Source organism: Mugil cephalus, chromosome 3 (assembly GCF_022458985.1).
Source record: "Mugil cephalus isolate CIBA_MC_2020 chromosome 3, CIBA_Mcephalus_1.1, whole genome shotgun sequence".
In the NCBI taxonomy this organism is placed as follows: Eukaryota; Metazoa; Chordata; class Actinopteri; order Mugiliformes; family Mugilidae; genus Mugil; species Mugil cephalus.
Window position 1 is genome coordinate 30,405,234 of NC_061772.1, and position 22,772 is coordinate 30,428,005.

A 22,772-nucleotide genomic window follows, 5' to 3' on the forward strand; every position below is an offset into this window, starting at 1 on the left:
CTTGTTCTGGACTCCTTGCTCCTGGACCTACGATGGCGGCATCAGCCCAGAACCTCTGGCTGGTTGTGATGTTTTTGAAGTCTGATTCTGCCAAAGAGAAAAGACACAACTTCTACACAGACTTTGCTTCTACTTCTCTGGCGGACGCCACAAGGAGACTCGGATTACACTGACAGTCGTGGCCTATTACTGCTCCACTCTGCTCCACTATTGTGCAGCGCTGTCTATTTCCTCATAGGAGAGGGGAGAGAGGGAGATGGAGGGAGGTGTGTAGGGGGCGGGGTTAGAGAATTGGAGTGTGTGTGTGTGTGTTAGCGGAGGGGGTCGAGCTGCTTTTCCAGGGAGGAGGAGGAGGAGGAGGAGGATGCGGTGGCTGGAGGAGGGAGGTAGGAGGGGGGAGGAGGGAGGAGGGAGCGGGGATCATGTGCGCTGCGCTCCGCGGAGTCTCTGTCCATGGTGCTGAAAGAGAAACTCGGGCTCTTAAAAGTCCTCCGTGACGACGAGTCGGAGTAGCAAAGGAGTAAAAATGAAGTCCATCATTAATGCCTTAAAAAAGGAAGGTAAGAACCCTGCTCACTCTTTATTTATTTTTAGATGTTTTATTTTACATCTCACACTTTCAAAATCAAATCAGGCGCTTTTTTTTTCTTTTTTTTTTTTTGGAAACTGAGACTTCGCTCCTTCCAAGTTAACGCTCAGCTGTTTCACCAGATGCGAACATGTGAAAAAAAAGAAAGAAGAAAAAAGTGATTCACATGACTCGAGTTATTTTAGCCGTCTTTGTGGAGGATGGAGGTAGGTCGGTGCGTATTTAGGTTACAAGAATAATCCGCGAGTTGTGTCTTATTTCTTTTTTTAATTCGCACGATTAAAAAAAAAAAAAAAAAAAAAAAAAACGGGGGGAAAACGGAGGGAATGAGGCAGCGCCGGCGTGGACCAGGTTTTATATATATATATATATATTATTTTTATAGGTCACAGAAGAGATGAAAGATGGGACAGTGAGGTGCGTAAAACACCCACTGACGTGACTAGGTGTCGTCCCCCCCTCACCCGAACAGAACCTAAACGGCCCATCCATCTGGCCGCGCGTGAAACGACGCTGGTGGGGTTTGATTCATCCGCGGTTATTTTCTCAATGGAGACGGCGCCTATAGGAGGAGGAAGGATCCCAGCAAGCTGTTCCCCGGGCAGCTTTTTACGTCGCTTCTATATTTAATTGTACTGACACAGATCCCATCTTAATTATAACGACATGCACTAGTAGTAATAATAATGTTATAAATAATAATAATAGTAAGAAGAAGAAGATTTGATTAGATTGGATTGCTCCAGGAAGTGGCAGCCTAATTACCAATGAGTGAAATGTCTGTGTTATGTGTGCACAGTGCAAGTTAGTCCCAAGGTCCTGGAGGCAAACGAGGGATCGATGATGTCAATGAAGCTTTCAGGGGTGGAACTGCAGCCTGTTATCCGGCTAATAAAGAGAATTATATGAGAGAATAAGATCAGAAACGAAAAGGAACACGGTCATATTTGCAGTGGTGCTTGTTTGCACATCTGTGCTGCAGTGACGCAAAGTGTTTAAATGAGTGCAGTAAGTGATCTAGTTTCCACTTCCTGATCACCTTTCCTGGGCAGTTGCAGCTATTTATTTATTTATTTGTGTATTTATTTATTTGTATTGAAAAAGATCCAGAGTTGTACTGAAAGACTCATTGACAAAAGCCCAAAGGTGAAATCCTTGCACACTTGTACCACACCTGTCAGTGCCAACTAGACGCCTATAGAATCTATAGAAAAGTCAAATCAAATCTGAAATGTTCCTCGTTCGCGACTTCCTTACATGCAAACCACTATAAAACTATAAATACCCCACAGCGTGCCATAAATTGAGGTTCCAGGGTCTTATGAATCACCGGTGTCTTGCGTCATCACTCACTTGGTGGTGTCAGATAACTGTAATTTACCCATCTGTCATGTCATAAGTACAGGCAAAGCCTCACATTGTGTTTTTTTATTTATTTATTTTGTTATAAAATGAATGGACTCTGTTTGACCGCTTTTTGATCCATTTTGTAAAATTGTAGCCAGAACAAAGTGACAGATGTGAAAATTATATTCATGTGATTGGAAATCTGGAATCGAAGGTCGTAACTGGGCGCAGCCATGAAGTGGCCTCCAGGTTCAATAGAGCTGTGAATGAGTGAACTCTGAACCAAATCTGTGTTAGATTTAAAATCAAATGAAAATAACATAAAATCAACAGAGTTGAGATGTTTTTTTCTCTTGTGGCTTTGAAAACACGACTTTAAATCTCTGGTTTTAAAACCAGGTTAAGACGTAGTAGTCGGAGTCATGTGCACGTCCTCCTTTATTTATTAATCACATTAAAGACCCCGCGTAGAACTACAGGGAATGCACAGATGACAGAAGCCAGACTGGACTAACCAGACTAAACTAGAACAGCTCCATCTGATGGGAAATATTAGTGAAACCAAGATTGAAGTTTATAATAGCTTCTGTTTTATGGAAATGACGGGAAACAACAAGACAACTCCCAATCCAAACAGCAAAATGTCTGTCTGTGCCTCCCACTGTCCGTGAGGAGGCAAACGGTGTCAAACTGAAAGATTTTTATACTCTGTCTCTACATTTCCTCCGGTTTCAATCATATCTGCCCTGAGCACACTTCTAATTTTGGCCTGATTGTCATTATCCTTTGGACTCTGTGTCATGTTCCCATTGAAAGCCTAGTCACTCCGTCCTGACTCAGATGTTCTGATAATTTGCCTTTTGCCACTGGTTTGTTACTGGGACCACTGATGTCACACCTATAGGATCTTGAGCCTTGTGTAGGTGGATACAAGTGACTGAAACAAGGCTCCTCTGTGGGCCCAGAGGTACGGGGAGTCGAGGTGGATCTGGACTCTCAGGGTTCTTCTTGGACTTGTTCCCTTGAAGCTGTCTCATCTGGCCTGAGAATGCCTTGTGATCAGAGGGGAAGAACAAGGATGTGTTGCTAGGGAGAGGAACGTGTGGAACAGACAGAATGCTTCGTCACTTGACTTTGATAAGTGGATGAAAAATGATGGATATAAAAGTTATTTCTGGTTGAGTCTTGTTTCCTGTGCAGGAGTTAAGAGCAGTAATCAAATAATTTAAACTAATAAATTAAAACAGAGGGAATTAAAGATTTTCAAATTAGAAATGCAGTAAAATAAATAAAATAAAAATAAATATTCTTGCACTGTGTTGCCCTGGTGCACTAAATTTCGTGTCGTATCATTTCGTATCGTATCGCAGCGCATCGCATCGCATCGCATCGCATCGTATCGCATCGTATCGTATCGCAGCGCATCGCATCGCATCGTATCGTATCGCATTGTATCGTATCGCATCGCATCGCATCGCATCGCATCGCATCGCATCGCATCGCATCGCATCGCATCGCATCGTATCGTTTCGTATTGTATCAACTAGACATAATAAATAGGCTGTAGACTGGTTGGCCTTATCTGTGGGACCTTTCCTCTGCTATTTAATGCAAGATAAGAGAAAACATCTTCTTCAACAGTTTGTATTTTTCCTCCTATTTAATCTGTTAACGCTGCACATGAACACATCACACGGAAGAGCTAGGATGAGTTGCTAGGGAGAGGAACGTGTAGAACATCTGGCCAACTTTGATAAGTGGATGAAAGTTCATAAAATACATTTTAGGTTGAGCTTCGTTGTGTGACTCATTTTAACAGAACGTAGACTCTGACTTTGAACCAGGACGCTCCGTCAGTCTGAGCGTTCCTGAGAGGAGCATTCACAGACTCCGTGTTCAAACTTTAACCTGCGTTAATTTCCGTGGTACCGAGATGAGCTGCTTTTGAAGAGAGTACGAGCATGAAAAAAAGGTCCGTGGTTTATCTCGGCTCAGTCCTCCTAGAATCTCTGACCTCTGACACACATCCTGTGTTTCAACTGCATTTAATTATATAGAATCCACTGATTGCTTTTCCAACTCTTACATAAGACGCTCAGATTGTTTTTTTTTCTTCTACTACTGCGATTGTGTGCATGAGAATCAGAGATGCGGTATTCAACTAAAGTTAAAACCAGTTTGGATGCCACACACACACACACACACCCTCCAGGCTAAGCGCAGATAGCCTCCTAGCCTCTAAATGTGCTAGCTCATTAGATGATGGCACCTCTTCTCTTCATCAACACGTCTGCTGCAGAAAGAGAGAGCGAGGCCTGAGATATTAGTCTGGGAAAGTGATAATGACTCAGTGAATCCCCCCCTCCCTTCAGAGGTTCAGGCTGCCAGGAAGCAAAGAGCATGAAGCTGCAGCACAGCTAAGAGGCCGCGGTGTCGGCCCTCGACCACCGTATTAATCAATCCCTACTAATCAGGAGATGCTTATTGAAACGGCTGCAGGCTCCGTTCTGCTCCCGATCTCCCTGTTCTGTCATAATTGCGAAGCAGAGCTGCTGGTGGTGGTTGTAGGCCGTCATCTCAGCGTAATGGAGGAAAGTATCCATGGGGGAAATCAAGGCCAACCCCCATTACTGCCTCGGCCTGACAGTGCAGTGCAGGCGAGCGGGGGCCGGAGGAGCGGCTCTGCTCATGTAATCCTGATAATCATGCTAATGATGGTCAGAGGAAGAGCAGCGTGGGGAGGGGAGGGGGGGCAATCACCAGCATCGGCCCAATATTCCTGTCTGACTCGTGTGCGTGTTTGGAGACACGTTTATGATCGAGAACAAATATGAACAATAAGAGCAGACGAGGAGCCAAATAAAAGGTCAATATGTGGAGAGACTGATGGATCAATGTGTGCAGAGCCTGCGAGGGGAGGCTGACGTCAGGGAGAGGGAAAAAATAATGTAATAGAAGAAAAAGGTGAGCTATTTATGTCTTCTCCAGGTTCTTTACTGCTGCTCGATACAGACCGAGACCAACTTTGTTTCCATCACAACATACAAACACTTAACCTGGTACCAGACGCGTCTTTGATACTTTAGTTGTTTTATTCTCCTGATTTCTATGAACACTCCTCATCTGACCTGCTGGTTCCTCTCTGGATGGAATAAATTCATTCTTGTTGTAAACATTTACAACCAGTTGTTCAGACTTGTTGACTGACGACTGCTTTCTAGAGATTTAACACTAAATATCAATGTTTCAAGTAAAAGAATGAGACCATTAAAATAAATTGTTGTTTAACTATAAAATGAAAACTTGCATCTGACTTGTGGCCCTGTGCTCTCCTCTTCTGTCCTCATCATAAATGTTCCTACATTACCTCCAATGACCGAAGTATCGAAAGTATCGATATTTTGATTTGAGAATAGATTTTAGCATAAAGACCTCTGCTCATCACTAGTCCCCAGAATGTGAGTACGCACCGACGCAGACCTCAAGAGCTGTGATTGTTCCACTTCATAGTAGCTTGTTTCTGCTTTTACAAATTTTTGAATTGATTGTCTTGGACCAAAAAAGAATCTGTAAAGTTAACTGAGGGAGGAAGAATAAACATTTGGCTTCTGCGGTTAAATTTCGGTGAAAGTTTCTCCATCGTGTCCAAGTAGAGCAACAGGTAGAAACAAAACTGAACCTGAACCTCTCATCTGTTGGTTGTTGAAGCGCTGGTACAAGTACAAGGACTGATATTGCCCAAGGCACCGGGAGACTCTGGGTTCAGTGTTGCTCAAGGACACTAGTGGTTCATGTAATGTGGGCTGAACCTGTAACTGGTTCTGGTTCTACTGAGACACAGCGGCCCCAGTATCGTTTAGCGTCTATGGAAACAGTTCATCTCTGATCAGATTGATTGATTCATTGTACCATAGCAGAGAGTTTCTCCTCCAGCTAATTAGGATCCATCCGATAAACAATAAACGCATGTTGCTGAGAAGCTCACAGAGTCTTTCTCCACCTTCCCTCACATTCACGATCGATAATCTCAATCGACGTTGGCCATTTAAACGTTAAAAGCAGCTCCGAGCTGAGCGGTTCCAGCTCTAGACGTGTTGAGGAGGGAGAACGGAGGTCAAGTCCCACAAACGAGACTTCACTGTGGTCAATAAATGCACTAATTAAAGAAAGAGACCACAGAGAGCTCCTGAGGACAAAACACAACAATGGCACCAAGCGTAATGGCCCCTTTCATTATGCAAATAGTACAGCATGTGCCCAACTAGTGTGAATTAATGAGCATCAGCATGTTAATAGAGAACATTTCATGTTTGCACACACACAGAACTGAAGGTTTGTGTTGTGTACTCTACTCTGTACTTGTGTACACTAAATATGAATTGTTATTATTACTAGAAGCAGCAGTAGTTGGTGGATTTTACACTGAATGAGAAAAACTTTAACCAATAACTGTTTACAGCACATCCAACACAGCTCAGAGGGATCTAATCCTGAATGGTGGAAAGCAGTGTAAGATGAATTACACTCATTTTATTTTGAAATTGTTTTCGGTTTGTCTGATTCAATGTAAAAATTAAAATTTGAAATGAAAGTAATAAATAAAAATGGAGGGAACTAAATGATTTGGAATTCGAAATACAGTAAAATAGATTATTAAACTTATTAAACTTATTACTAATCAAAACAAATTGTCTTGTCCTGCTGTTGTTACACATAAATTTCCCCCACAGGCATCAGTCGTATCGTATCGTATCGTATCGTCTTCAGTCCAGTGTCTGAAGCTTTTCAACCCTCTACTCCAATAATCAGAGCACCTGTTGGTCCACACTCAACATCACAACAACGGAATAGATTTGATAAATAGATCAGATCTGCTGTGTAGCTAATAGGCTGCTGATAACCTGCACCTCTAGTGCTCCACACCTTTAGTTATTCTTAAAGGACAAGTTTAGGACAAGTTTTTAACATGGAGACATAACGATTGACTCACTGTCGCAACCAGCATCTAGTGGCTGTTAGAGGAACTGCAGTTTTCTTCCTGTTCCATTAAGACCAAACTTAAGCGGTTGAGGCAAAAACCTTGGATGGTCCTCTAACCACCAAAGTCTGTGGCATGAAGCAAATAAAGTGTTCTCAACAAATGTTGTAATAAACTTATTACAACAGCAGATTCTAAGCATCTCGCTTCTCTTCCAGGCTAAGAGTCCCTTACATGCACTTTTCTGTTTTCTTGATCAAGATTCATGCAGCTGCAGACGTTTTTTTCATTTCTCTGTGAGACTCTGCAGATGTAACAGTAACACACTTTGAACAGTTTTTCGTGATTTTTCTTTATTAAGTGAGCCTTTCCATACTGGATCCAGTCTGTGGTAGAACCGTGTATTAGTGGTGGTGCAGTAGCAGCAGCTTCTATCGTTCTGCTATTTCTGAATTGAACGGTGCTGTTGCTGTTAAGCCCAGAATTACTGGTTCTGAATCCTGCACCACCGTGGCACCTTTAAGTCCAGATGACAGATGTTGAGGATAACAGAAAGAAACAAGATGAGAGGACAGCGAGATATTCTCTTTAACAGTAGCTGTGACCTGTGGGTGAGTGGTCCTTGATCATCATGACTGAGGCTCTGTGCTGTGGTTTCCTCAGGGCTGGATGCATTTTTCTTCTGTTTTCATCTTTTTAAAAAGATTTCTGACCTGACTTTTAACAGCTTTGTGTCCCCGGAGGCTTTTTAAAAAACCTTTCACTGGCTTTTCTTCATTTCTACCTTTCACGGCCTAAATTTGAATCTTTCTATTTCTAAAATAACACTGACCTCCCTCCTGTCCGTCTGCAGTGCCTTTCCGCGAGGCTCCAGCCTACTCCAAGCGCAGACGGGGTCCGGCCTCTGGTGACGGCGGTGGAAACGGCCAGTCTCCCTCCTCGTTGTCGGCGCCGCGGGTCCTCCTGCGCTCCAACAGCGACAACAACCTAACGGTCAGTCAGTACCAGCAGCAGCAGCAGCAGCACGGTTCTCCTGGCAGCTGGGCCCCTCATCTGCAGCAGCACCAACACGCCCAGCCCCACTCGCACCGGGCTCCCCAGCAGGGTCACTCGCAGCCTGGCTCCTCTGCATTGCATCGCAGCCTGTCACCCCAGCTGCTCCAGCAGATGCCCAGCGGCAGCCCCAATGGCAACGTGGTGGTCCGGACCATGGGGAGGGGGGCACGGAGCCGATCACCCTCCCTCAGCCGGCTGGGGGAGGAGGCCAGACGGGCCGCACCTTCACAGCGTCAGCCCAGGTGAGTGCGTCCTTTAGATTCACAGCTTTCATTCCCTTTTCTTTCTTTTGCACTAGATCCAGGCTGACTAACCTGCAGGTCGGGGGTCACTAATATTTTACCGTCAATATTTTGCTGCTGAATTCCAGCACAGCTGTGATGGGATTCGTGTATTTTCTGAGAGCATAAAGATTATCTAAACCTGCACGTCCAGAAAAATAAAAAAATAAAAAAAAGCTTCCCATGAGAGAACCTTCATCACAGGGAAATGAGACATAGCATGTGTTTAAAAGAACACGTCATACGTTCTCTGTTTATCTGGTTTGCTAAAGGTGAATCACACCAGTTTAAGCTGGAATAAAATAGTTTAACACTTTTAAAGGTCTGATCAATATTCAAGTGACGTCTCTCATGTCATGTCATTAGCTGCAGTTTTGCAAATGCAAACACATCTGGCTGTGCAGAATTAAACAGAACCGAGCTCATCTGACCTGATGTCCTCATCTCGGCTGCAGGACCGAGGCTCTGGGATCGTTAGCCGCCGTTAGCGTGAGTCTAATGACGAGAGGTCATCAATGCATTATTCCAGGCAGAGATATTTAACACAGATAAAGTTCAGACAGCTGCAGTTGTGCTACTTAAAGAAATAAATATGAGCACAGGCTCTAAAGTCAGATGGTGAATAGAGCTGCACATTGTTACTGATTTCCTGATTCCATTCTTTCAGTATTTGGAGAAATGTCAGTTTCAAAACTATTTTACATATATAAAAAAAAGGAGTTTGTGGTTTCTCCTCCATCTCCTCCCTCTAGTTTCTCTCCTTTCATGGGTCTTTGCTTTTTGTGCTTCTCTTCTCTGTCCTCGTTTTACTCTTTAAATCCAATCATCTTTCAGTCCTGACGCTGCTCTCAGAGTTGGAGCACAGGTCGAATAATTTAGTTGCATCGCGGAATTTGACGGGTGAGAAAAGTCTAGAGAGGCCACAGTGGGATTTCTAAGGGATTCAGGAAATAGAGAATGAATGAATTTGAATCGATTTCTTTTTTTTTTTTTTTTAAACCAGTCGTGATGATAAACATTGTCACCGTCATTCCTACTAAGCATTTTTATTACAGAAATCAGCACTAGAAACTAACTTCCTTTCAGTTAGAAGCAGAGATTACAGGGAGTGACATGACAGCACATCTAGAAAATCAAATCTAAGTATATCTGTGTCAGAGAACTGTTCTCAGTGAGACCCCTGACAGTGTGTCTTCATCTACTGTATATACAGGGTATACTGTGCATCCCCCCGTGCAAAATGTATGACGGGTTCCACTGGGAAACGTGCCATCAAAAAAAGAAGCTGGCTTCCTACAGTAGCTACGGCAACCGTTGCTATGGTGGCCACCGGCACACTTTGCAAATGTATGCGAGTTTGTATGTAAGTGAGTTTGAATGTATGCAGCGTGAACGCTTCACTCCACCTGCAGGAACTCAGCATATAGTCCGTGTGTGTGTGTGTGTGTGTGTGTGTGTGTGTGTGTGTGTGTGTGTCATCCACCTGGAACACGTCTTTCAGACTCATCTGGGATTTTCTGCGGCCTGCAGGAGCAACGTGATCCACGGAGGATTAAAGTGTGACGGGATCGTATCTGGGAGCGATGTAACTGTCAATCCCGATTAAGACACGTGCTCTCTGGCCTCTTCCTCCCCCTCCTCCCCCTCCTCCTCCTCCTCCTCCTACTGTTTCTTGGCAGATGGACACTTTTGGAGGCACTCGGCTGCACCAACACTACCCACACTGTGTAGCTCAGCCTCTGTCCAATGTTGAGGAGAGGAGAGATGCTCGTCCTTATAGAAAAGACGTAAAGATGAAGCAGTAGAATAAGGATGGGAAGAAGAGCAGAGTAAGGGGGGAGGAGGGGGAGGAGTAGGCTGCAGAAGAAGAGGGAGAATAAAAGCCCAGAATGAGGGGTTTAGAGCGAGGGTGGAGGGGACGGTGTTAAGGGAAGACAAGTGACGGAGGAGATGAAAGAAGGAAAAGAGCGACGGGGGAGGACAGTTGCCTTTGCTTCAGCAGCAACGTGAACATCACTATCATGTCTTTTGACACATTTCATGACAAAAAAAAAAAAAAACCCAGGGGGCCTGCAGAGTCTGACGGTCGACAGGCAGCAGAGGCGCCGTCATGTGAACCGACAGCAGTTTAGAGTCTTAAAAATGTGTCTCCACGTCTGAGAACCTCCACGTCGCTCCGCTGCTGTTTTCATGGATTACAAATAATCTAACAATATAACCCCACGGCCTCCTGCTCCACTGCTTCGGCTCCGATTTCACAAACATCACGCTACTTTAAACCACTTATGTTTGATCAGGGACATTTACATGGACGATATTTCTTCAGGATCGTACATCCTTGTTTCCATGGACGCTGGACGTCTAGTGTCTTCATCGTGCTGCCCACATGGATTCCATTTAGGTTCATCTTTTCAAGCACTCTAACCCTAACTGCTTGTTTTTCTACCTCCATGTTTCTGGAAACCCTTGACTTGATGTTTTTACCCCAGGTCAGAGAGAGAATGGATTTATTCTAAATAACCAGAGACAAACCAGAAACATCAAGAGTTCACATGGTTGAAGGAGATCACCACATTATTAAAGGTTTTAAGTTAATTCACTGATACTTTCCGTATGTCAACAGGAAATGAACAGGTTTACATTTTATTCCGTGGCTGAAATTCGTCGTTTTTCTTTCGCTCCTTCAATGACATTTGTTCACAACCAGAACATCGTGCAAGTTTCAGAAGCGTTTGACCATATAAATGAGACCCAGGTCATGTAATTGCCTTGTTTCTATAACTGGGCCACGAGGAGCCGTGCAGAACGGGAGCTCTGAATGTCCCTGATAACTGACCCTGATAGGCAAAAGAGCAATTAGTTACAGACCTACATTAATACTCCGTTTGTATTCTGTACTTCTTACCCATCAGTTCGTCTTTTTTTTCCCGAAGAGAAGCATGTAGCAGGATAGAACTTCATTAAAAATGGATAAAGAATGAGTTCCTGGTTCAGTTAAGAGTTGATCTTGTCTTCTGTGTTAACTGAGTTTAACTGAGTGAAACTGCGTCACATTTTCCCGCTGGTTTGTTGTAGCTGTTATCACAGTTCACTTTTCCATTATGTAATTTACTGCCGTTATATCACCGTTCCCACTGAAGTGCTGGATGTGTCATCCTCCGGGCATCTCGTGTTTTTTTCTAACGTGCAGTGTAACATACATCAGAGTCTTCACACACCTGCACACGTGAAATAAACCCAAAAACTTTCATCAGCCGCCGGAGACATTTTTTAAAGAAAGAAAAGAGAAGTAATAGACTCACTATTAGCTTCTGACTCTTTCCACAGATTCAACCATCTCACACCACAGAGATCGAAGCAAATGGTGGAATATTTAAATAAGTTCCTTCCCTGTCAGTTAACGAACTCACGGCCGCGTCGCGGTAAAACAGTCGACTCTGGTGGCGTAAACCTGAAACAACCATATAAACTCCTGATCTGGTTGGAATAAATCCGCTCTCTCTGACCACGACTGCTTCATGTGGGGTAGAGCTGTTTGGAACAAACCTGGAATCTATGTGGACAGAGACGATGGAGACGTGGAGACATCTTGGTCGTCTTTTAAGTAGTTAAGTAGTTTGTAGACATTCAGGACTGGAGATAAAATTCTTCTTCTTCTGTTCTATTTTTAGCAGATTGACGCTTCAAAGCGACAGAACCACTTTGACAATACACCCTGTGATGTTTTGATGGGGGAGGCAGAGAAGGTTCTGGGTTCTGATCCTTTCTGGGTGGAGTTTGCATGTTCTCCCTGTGTCTGTGTGGGTTCTCTCCGGTTACTCCTGCTTCCTCCCACCATCCAAAGACATGCTCCGTAGGGTCATTGGTTCTAAACTGGCCGTAGATGTGAGTGTCTCTCTGTGTTGGTCCTGAGATAGATCGGAGACCCGTCCAGGGTGGGATGGGCTCCAGTCCCCCCACCCACCATGACCCCCGGGAGGACGAGTGGTTACAGAGAATGAATGAACAAACTTAAATCAAAGTTTTATATCTACAGATCTCAGCTTCCACGAGCCAGTCTGTCATTATTAATCGGTCCAACTGTATTTACAAAGTTCGTACTAGTCTAAAAAGAGCCAGGAAAAAAGACACCGTGGTTAGAAAAAATCCTCCAGATTAAAATTGGAAAACATTTGATTAAACCTGCTGTTGAAAAACTGCTGTTGTGGGTTTGGAGCCCATTTTTACATATTTTTAGCCCTGACCCTCCACCTTTATTCATCCTTTCCACCTTTATTGAAGATAAAGGAAGAGCAGAGAGATGTGAACCTAAACACTACTCCCCCACCCCCATGAATGTCAATCATTTCTGTTGTTAGACCCTCGGTGAAGGAGGGTGATCTGGTCTAAACAGGACCAGGTTGAGGATATACTGACCAACTTAAACACTCCATGTTTGTTTCCATTCACAATCTGGAAACACTCACTGGAGCATCACATGTGTCTTTAAGAGGCTTTTCTTTCTTCTCCTTCCTTCCTTCCTTCCTTCCTTCCTTGCTCATGATACCATGTTAGCAAACAGAGGCTGGAGGTCACCAACAGGAGGAGGAACCTGAGAAATTCCAGGAGATAATAAGATGTTTTTGGCCTTTTCATGTTCTGCGTTGACACTAAAATATTTGACCTTTACTTTAAAGACGACGGATGTTCAGTATGTGGAGGATGTTCGGGACGTTTACTGCCACTGGTTGGATAATTCCCCAAAATATATTAATATTTTAGAATAGAACAGAATAGAAAACCTTTATTTGTCCCTCAGTGGGGAAATTGCAGTTTGCAATAGCAACATAGCAATAACAAGAATAAAAAGGGACTGTGTGAAAGCTAAATATTAAAGAGTAGTTTTAATCTAATGCTGGAAATCATCTCTAACTAAAACACAGATGTTCCTTTAATTTAACTGATCTGAATCTAAAGAAGGAACCAGGGATATATCAGGAGATAAGATGATGTTTCTGGCCTTTTCACGCTATGTGTTGACACTAAAATACATGACCTTTACCTGAAAGACGTCTGATGTACAGTACACGTGTGCGTACAGTGGAGGACATTCAGAGTAGGACTTCTACTGAGACCTATTTATGTGTCGGGCTCTGTCGCTGGATGACTGCCCTCATTTTTAAAACCAAATGGTTATGTTTAAAACCTCCTTAACATCTTATAAACGTTAAATGACACCGTGGAAACAGCCGAGCCGTAAACTAGAAACGATGGAGTAGATCATGAATGAACGCGTCCAAAAAACACATCAAACATGTTTAAATCTGAAAATGATCCCAAACTAAAACACCTTCAGTCTGACTGGTCAGAATCTACAGGAGGAGGAACCTGGTGACGTCTGTCCTCTATGTACTGTACAGGATTCAGGTTAGGACTTTTTCCTGAGACCTATTTATGTGTGCCGGGACTCTGTAGTTGGATGATTGCCCTGGTTTTTAAAACCAGTTCTGTTGTTGAGAACGTGTTTAACGTCTTATAAATGTTGAATGACGCCTTGGAAAGAACCGGGCTATAAACCAGAAACCACATCCACCCTCCTGCCCTTTAACACTCGGCGTTCAGGAGCTTTCGCTGCTCCTCGTCTCCCTCCTACCCACTAACCCCCCCACATCCACCCCTCCACCCACACACGACGACATCTCTGTGGCATCCTTGCTCCTACTTGACATGTCATTCATCAGAATGTGACACACATGTGAGCTCACAGCTCACACACACACACAAACAACCACACAGTGACAGCTGTCAATCAGCCGCAGGGCGTCATGGCAACAGCCTCCCACTAGTTGTGGTGGGAAATGAGATGCGTCCAGTATCAGGACAGGACATGTGAACAAGTGTTTGCATGACTCCTGATTTCGGAAACATTTTTCAAATGTTTCCGATTATCAAACTAATTTAAATATAGGACAAAGATAACACAACTAAACACAAACTGCATTTTTTAAATGAAGGTTTTCATTATTAAGGTGGAAAAAAATATCCGAACGTTCACGACCCTGTGAACCCATGAAAGAGAGTTTGATCCAGTTATGAAGTTCCTTTGATTTGCACTTCAACAACTCACAGGACGATAAAACCTCCTGGACTCTCAAGCCATAGACGCTGCAGCCACGTTGTGCTTGCGGAGCCATTTTTCTGGGCTTTGCACGTTTCTCTTCGCTCTTGGTTTCACACAGAAGTTTTCTGAGCACGTTTGCTTCACAGCAGGTAAACATCCAATCAGGAGCTTCCAGGAGGGACAGAAAAACAAGCAGTTTTTGTTCTGTTGGGGGTTTTAATGTTGTGGCTGATCGGTGTATATCCTTTAGTCCTTTTGCATATACAGCCAATACTGAAAGAATCTGTGAAGGTTCTCAGTCATACAGGTCGTGTTGTAACCAAATACTGAAGCAGAAACGAGGGTAACTCCAAAAACACGTTTCATCCAAGAAGCTTCTTCGGTTTCAATATATGAATGAATGAATGAATTCATACAGTATCTGTGGACGTCGACCATCAGAAACTCGTTTTGATCCTGTTTCTTTCTCAGGTGAATGATTCTCTACTGAACCATCACAGTCTCAAGGTGTGAAGGAAGCTTCTTGTGTTCAGATGTTCAGACTCCGTTGTTTATGTCAGTCCACCTCCCCCTCATCACAGAGGAGAGTTTCCAATGTCACATCAAACTTTTCCATCTAAAGTGCGGACGTTGTCGTCCTTCGTCCTTCGGATGTTTGTGGACAGTTGAGTCCAGGCCTGTAAAGCTGCTTCTCATGTTTCTGGGGAAGTTGTTTTATTTCTCCCAGTGTCTGTTCACTCCTCCCTGCACTGAACAGACACAGCTACTTTGCTCTTTTTGTCTTCTGTGATTTGATTTGACTAACTTCAAACTATAGACCAGTTTTTAAATTGTGTTGATAATTAATTGATTATAAATAATTTACGCCACACTTTTCCCTGAATGTTACTGTAGCAAGAGGAGACAGCTAGCCAGCTTCAAATGCTCAAAAGAGAAAAAAAAAAAAGAAACCCCATTCCCTATTGGTGGAAAAATGCATCATCAGCCAATCAACAAATGATGTGTCAGTGGTTGCTAAGGAAGAGGGAAAGTTGTGGGAGTGAGGCTGAGTTCAGTCTATGGAGCGACTGCAGCCAAAGAGACAGAAGACACAGATTTGGGACTTTTAGATATTATTACTTGGTTACACCTGATAGGTTTGTAAATGGTTGTAAATATTTGTACAAAAATATGTGATGCATTTTAATGGAAATAGTTATAAAAAGCTTTGTTGGTTGTTAAATGTGATGATCAGCTTGTGAAATGTTCAGGTTAGATTGTAAAAACGGCTCATTAAACATGTTTGTGGTTTTCATAGTGAAAAACCTTTTTCACTTGTTCCTACTTGGATTTTATGCTTTTAGCCTGGTTTTAGGTCCAATGCCTTAATACAGTTTGTCAGAATGAAAAAAATCATTTTAAAAAGGACACAGGTGAGGTTGAGCTGACAGAATGAAACCAAACAAGGAACAAGGTGAAACGATTATACTTAAAAAAAAGTTTCATAAAAACTAATGATATGACAGAAGAAAGCAGTGTCTGTTAACGAATGCAGCGTCCGGGTAGCGAGTCGGTTCAGGCTGACGTCACGTTTTAATGAGGTCACGCTCTCTCTCCTCCTTCACGTTATCCTGCAGCGACTCGGTATAAAAATGTAAAAAATGTAAATGGAGATTGGACTATATGCTCTCCCCTCTCTAGTCTCAGGTGATCATCCAATAATAGCACAAATTATGCACAGCTGGTATTAATCAACACTGTCTAATTAGCACCTCAAAGCCACCTGGGTAATTGCCAAAAAAAAGAAAACATGGCGGACGTTTCTCCAGCTGATCTGATCTCTGTGGTCGTGAAGCTGCAGAGTTTCACTATAAAAACACAGAGAATGTGAAACTAGTAGAGAGCTGGATATCCACAAGCCTTTGCATCTATTTTTAAGCATCTTGCACATGTATATTTCTTTATTTACAAAGATCATAAAGAGCCCATAAATAATAATTATTAAAGTGTCCATAAATAACCACAATGTAAAAGATATGAGAATAGAACTGTCTCTTTAAAAGTCACCATTGATGCATGAATTTAGCATTTACAGCATCATTTTAAAAGTGTCTTATGAGATTTTTGTTAGTTGGATCTTTCAGGTGCATGAATGAAACATTTGTAAATGTGTGTAGTTCATTATTTACAAAGGTGAAGATGATTCATTAATGCATCTGATGTCTGTTTTGTAGATTATTGAGGTTGTTTTTTTTGTAGCGAGTCAAATATGAGTAACTCTACTTATAATTCAAACCTTAACCATCACTGAAGCAACTTATAGGTTAACTTTAAGCAGCCAGCACCTGTTTTATTACAATATATTTTATTTATTATATCCTGGAAAGTCTCATAAATATAAAACTAATGAATAGTTGTTTTTTATAAGTTCTCTTATTATATGTAATAAACCATGTGATAAAACATACATATTATAATCTTAATCTCATAATATAATATTCTCATTCTTGGTTTCTTTCCCGCGGTTCTCTGAGTTTATCGTTGGGACTGAGCAGCTTCATTGATCTGATCTGATCTGATCTGATCTGGTCTGATCTCGTCTGATCTGGTCTGGTCTGATCTGGTCTGGTCTGATCTGATCTGATCTGACCTGGTCGTACCTGGTCTGGTCTGGTCTTATCTGGTCTGGCCGGGTCTGGTCTGATCTGATCTGATCTGGTCTGGTCTGGTCTGGTCTGGTCTGGTCTGGTCTGGTCTGGTCTGGTCTGACCTGACCTGGTCTGATCTGATCTGACCTGGTCTGGTCTGGTCTGGTCTGGTCTGATCTGATCGGCTGCAGACAAGACTCAAACCCTGAGATCTTAAAACATTGTTAGAAACTTGAGCGTCGTCTCGTCATACGCAGGAAAGATGTCGACCGACGCCGTGATGCGTTCACAGGCTCAAACTCTGCCTCCTCCTCACACGTCGGCCGTCACACAGATGTGTCATGTGAGCTTTTTAACACTTGTGACTATTTCCTGGAGCCCAGAGCTGCACGGTTGCAGTTTTGTCCGTGGCTATCCCCTGGAACATGTGCGGGCGGTCTCGGTGGGGACTGAATGGGGTTAGCTCTCTGAGGGCCCGTGAAGGTTTGAGGAGGAGCGCAGTCTACAGGACAAGGTGACCCACTTACTTGAAAAAAACATTCCTTTCCTCTCTTCCTCTCTCTCGATCCCTCACTCCGCCACTTCATTTTAAGCTTCCCTGTTAATCTCCTGGTTTTTTCTCGCTGCCTCCTCTGATGGCGTTCGCACTGAAGGTTTTCACGCTGCTGTGGGACCTCGTCCATCAACCTGGTTCAAACATTTTGAACAGAAAGAAAGTTGCAGAAAGGAGCTTTCAGACGACAGCCATGAAAGAAAACAGCTGAATATTATCATTCTGTTATTTTAGGTTCAAATTAAAGCCTCATGCTTCAGTCCTGTGACCGCATCGTTTTCTCATCCCATCTGTTGTGGTACGTGCTGTTATGAAGGACGACCACTAAGTGGAGCTACTTGAACACATCATCCTCATAGTCGTCCTCTCTGTGGTCTCATCTCAGCTGGACGGACGGACGGACGGATGGATGGACGGACGGATGGATGGATGGATGGATGGATGGATGGATGGATGGATGGATGGATGGACGGATGGATGATGACAGATTGTGCATTCATCTAAATTCAGAATAAACATCCTCTGCATCTTAATAATGATAAAAGGAAGCTTTCAGACGTTCTCATTCACAAACTGGATTTCTTTTCCTTCTGTAACCTTCATGTTTTCCATGTGTGTCAGCTCTGCATCCCTGGAGGCTGTGTCTGTGTATTTTTGTCACATTGACAAACAGTTCTTTAGTTTTGTTCCTTTTCTTTCATGTTTGATTTCTGTAAAGCAGCTACTTTGAAATGTCCAGAATCTCGTTTAACCAAAGTCAGTTTCATCACTTGTACCAGACACGCAAAGGAATTGAGGTTAAGGTGTAAAATAACATAGATCCAGAGATCTGTGGTGAAAAGTGATATTTACTTTACTATTGGCAGGTTAAGATGAGGCTGAAGGTGAAGGCAGGTAAGAATCAGACCGGGAGGATGCGGAGCGGTGCTGAGCAGTTTGAGGCGATGGACAGAGAGAGGGACAGAGAGGGACACAGAGGGACAGATTACAAATAAATCAAGCCTGGAAGACAAAATCTAAATCCTCCAGACGGCCGGGGATCACAAACAAGTAGACACAACAGACTAGAGAGGAGGGGACGATAGATGCAACGGCTTCAGGTGTGCAGACTGATTGCAGAGCAGGAGTTGATTGGATTACGCCCCCCCCCCCAGAGACTGAGACACCCACAGTCAGAGGCAAAACAAGGACAAGAGACATGATGGAGGCAAAACAGGGGCGAGAACACGGAGCCGTGATGCTATTAAACCATCATTTCTACACCTGCGCTCTCCCTCAGCGACACATGGACCTGGGCCGTGTTAATCGGTGCACGGCGAACGCTTCCACCGTCACATTTTTCCTGCCACTTCATATTTGTGACGAACATAACAGTTGCTTCCTCAGGTTTCCTGCACAGCTGCAGATTCCCCCGTGTTTCTGGTTTAGGAGACGAACCGTGCGCGACGCTCCGGTCCTGACCAGCTGTGTGCGTCTCTGTTTTCTCTCCGTCTCAGTCCCAGCAGCCACGGCGACGCCGTAGGCACCAGGAGGAAGCTGTACAGCGCCGTGCCGGGGAGACACTTCGTGGTGGTTCGTCCTTACACCGCACAGGCCGAGGGGGAGATCAACCTCTACAAGAGCGACAGGGTCAAAGGTGAGACGCTGGGGATGAATCTCATTTTGCACCATCAACAATAATTTTCTGCAGTTTTGCATAAAAACTGTTGTCACGAGTCCTGACAGTAGACAAAGAGAACGCACTTAAACACATGAAACAGAAATATTAGAGTCAGGCATGATGATGAAAAGCATCTCCTCATCAGCTGGACGCAGCTCGGTGAAGGATGTACATGTCCTCACACACCACGGCCAGTCTATTAATGCCCTGCAGGAAACGTCTAATGACTGAGTCACATTTATTTTTACAAAGCTCAGTCATTTGTGATCAGGGAGCGTCCTGCAGCGAGGGACAGACCACGGTGACTCGCTGGAAAAGTCACATAAACTGACTTTGAACGCACAAAGTGTTAATATGTGATGGATCAGCCCTGAGATAGACTGGAGACATGTCACTCAGTGAACCTTTCTGTCAAACAGCTGCAATCAGTCAAATAGAGACTTTCCACGTTTCTTTAGTTCTTCCTTCTTAGACTCAGAATACACAGAGTACACAGAGTTTTCACTGCGTTTTTATTCCTGTTACTGTCCATAATAATATTAACACTAATAAACCGTGAGCTCGTCAACATTTTCCTGCAGCTGTGACATTTAAACTCGTGACAGATGTAGGAATCAGATTAGACTGATAATTGTGAGCGTTTTAAACACGTCGTGTGTGTAACGCTGTGTTTCCGTTCTTCAGCGTTGATCTAACGCAGGAGACGGAGACGGTGTGTGTGAGCCCAGACCTTCGCTTTAACGCCAGAGCTTATTTAAATGAAGTGTTTTAAATCATATCTGTTCTTTTGTTTTGTGCTGTCTTCTTCGCTGTCTTCTCACTCCTCTCCGTCCTCTTCCTTCCTCCTGGGTCCAGTCCTGAGCATCGGAGAGGGGGGGTTCTGGGAGGGCAGCGCCCACGGCCAGGTGGGCTGGTTTCCAGCCGACTGTGTGGAGGAGATCCCGGCCAAGGCCACCGAGGAGAGGAGCTGTAAGTGAAATCCCCTGGGGCTGCGTGCTGGTTGGAGGTGGGACAGTGACTTATGTGGGACATGCGCTGTTTGCCATTACCCAGTTCTGTGGAGGGGGATGCAGGGGGGTGGGGGGGTGGATACAAAAGACAGAGGCTGGAGCCAAATGCTGAGAGTTCCTGAAGCTGAGTGATGGCACGTGGCTTTTCTTCCTCCAGTGTCTGAGCTGCATGTGTCTCTTTGTGCTCCCCCAGGCCGTGGTGCACAATGCTAAGCGCTGCGCTGCCCTGCTAACTCAGCTGTGCTCTGATGTCCTCTGGGTGGAGGCTAACGAACGTATCACGCCACGCTCCATCCCCCAGTTTGTCCTCACGTTGTCTCTGTGCTGCAGCTCGCTGAGAGGAGGCAGCTTTTAGGAAGAGGCCAGTTTTCCTTCTTTCTCTGTGACTCTCGGCTTCGCTCCCTGATCCTTGTCATCCTCTGGTATTCTTTTCTCTGGCAGCGTTTAATTATTGACATTACCACGCAGCGTAGCGTTGCTAGAGTCGACTCCCAACGCCCACCCGTCCTCCTGGTCGTCCCTGCTTTGAGGAGTGTGTCAGCGGTGATGGAGGCAGATGGGGAGCAACTTGTTCTCCTCTGGCTCTGGCTCTTTGCCGTCTTCTGGGTGGCTTATTTTAAAGATTAACCCGAGGCCGTTGGCGCAGGGAGCTTTTCTCACACTGTGCCATATTCACATTGCCCCCAGGTCTGCCTGCACAGAAAGCCTGTCAGAAAATGGGAGCACAGTATGGCGGCTTGCAAGAGCTCCATTCAGAGGCAGCCTCAGCCAAAACCATGGGTCACCTGTCTGTCTGTCTGTCTTTCTGTCCGTCTGTCTGTCTGTCTGTTGCTGTAATTAGATGGACATTGAACCGCTCAGTAGTTATGGTTAACTGGGGAACTCACAGGAAATTGAGAAATATATTTATAAAGCAGATTTATTACTAAGAGGATAATTAAAGAGGATTGAAGTTAGTTTGAGACAAAGTACAACTTTTATCTGCCTTTTAAAATATCCAGTTATTGTGTCATCACGTCGTCTAGTTGTGATGTAAAACCAGACCAGAGTGCACAAGATTACTCTCACCTAAAAATATCCAGAATAAATCAGAAATGGTTCCAAAACCAAGCTCCAACTCAGGTCCATGTGCATGACCCTGATCTCTATGGATCGGTAGGTTAGTAGAAACCACCCTGATAGTAATGATGTCATTCTGAACTCATCCAGACCTGGACCAGACCTGGACCAGACCTGGACCAGACCTGGACCCAGAGTTTCTAGAAACACCACAGAGCCCACATGTTCTCCATAGGTTCTAGTAAAATAGAACCAGGTCGACTCCATCTGGACATTTGTATCAAACCAAAGAACCAAAGTGTTCCTCCACGTTGGGTTTTTACCTCTTAAACAGAATCTGGCTCCAAATGTGCACATGAATGAATCCATTAGTAAACTGACATTAAGAAAATATTTTAAAAGATATTTTAAAGAAGTTACTGGAGCGCTTCTAAAAGTGAACAAGCAGATTATTTTCAGGGTCATTAATGGTTTTGATGAGCAGCAGAGTCGTAGCTTCTCTGTGAGTTTAACTGGCGACTAATAGAGAAATAAAAATCGACTGTTGTGTTTTCAGACAGAAGACGCTGAGTTGTGATTGTGCTGCTGGTTATAAAGGTAGAAGAGACAGACATCGGATGTTTCCAGCTTCTCACTTTTCATCTTCGTACTTTAAACACTGTCAACATCTGGAAAGAAACGATGCACATTTCCCAGAAAAACCTCCCCCTTCACCATCTGCAGAATCTTTCTAACAAGCGTGTGCTTCCGTTTGTCAGTGTCACTTTCCACGTCTCTACACACAAACTCTATTATAGAAGGAGTCGGTTCACGGTTCCCGTTGATGCTCTGTGTTGTCAGAGACTTTATAAAGAAATCAGTTGTAAATCCACAGTCAAATTCTATCAGGTTCATCTTCAGAGCTCCTGGAGGACGAACTCTTCACTGACAATACTACTTCATCTGAAGCGGCTCATGAGCAGCGGATGAAAACCATTTGCTGAGGTCCCTCTTCAGTACCTACGTCATCATTTATTCATCCTGAACGGAAGCGTTTAGTCCCACAACACTCTCTGTCCCCGCACCGTGAACACGATGGAACACGGCCTGACATAATACTTCACATTCTTACTTCGAATAATTGGGTTTGAATGAAAAAACGTATTTCATATCATCACACAGGATTAACTGTCAGCAGCTGCATTCATATTTCTTCAACGTGATCAATTATTCAGATCCAACTCCTCTGTTTCCATGGACTCTAAATGAAAATAAAACACACACACACACACACACACACACACACACACACACATGCTGATGTAACTTAAACACCTTCTCCCTCTAATTTAAAAGACGTGACGCAGTAGAATTAAGGCCTGCTTACATAGGCTTTGTTCAGGGTCAGGTTTGGATCCTTGAGATCACTTAGGGGAGTTGTGCATAGGAAACACACACACATACACACACACACACACACAGCCCATTGATTATGCAGTTTCAGCAGAGTGGCTGGGGGTGGGAGGGGGGGTC

At 44.0% G+C, this 22,772-nt stretch overlaps 1 protein-coding gene across 1 annotated transcript in view; it reads left to right on the plus strand.

Moving 5' to 3' along the window:
• Positions 1 to 22,772, plus strand: part of LOC125005248 (SH3 and multiple ankyrin repeat domains protein 2-like) — a 191,870-nt gene that overhangs the window by 109,188 nt on the left and 59,910 nt on the right. The window contains exons 12-14 of the mRNA XM_047580440.1: positions 7,768 to 8,212; positions 19,028 to 19,167; positions 20,047 to 20,160. Coding sequence (XP_047436396.1) covers positions 7,768 to 8,212; positions 19,028 to 19,167; positions 20,047 to 20,160 — 699 coding nt within the window. The remainder of the gene's footprint in view (positions 1 to 7,767; positions 8,213 to 19,027; positions 19,168 to 20,046; positions 20,161 to 22,772) is intronic.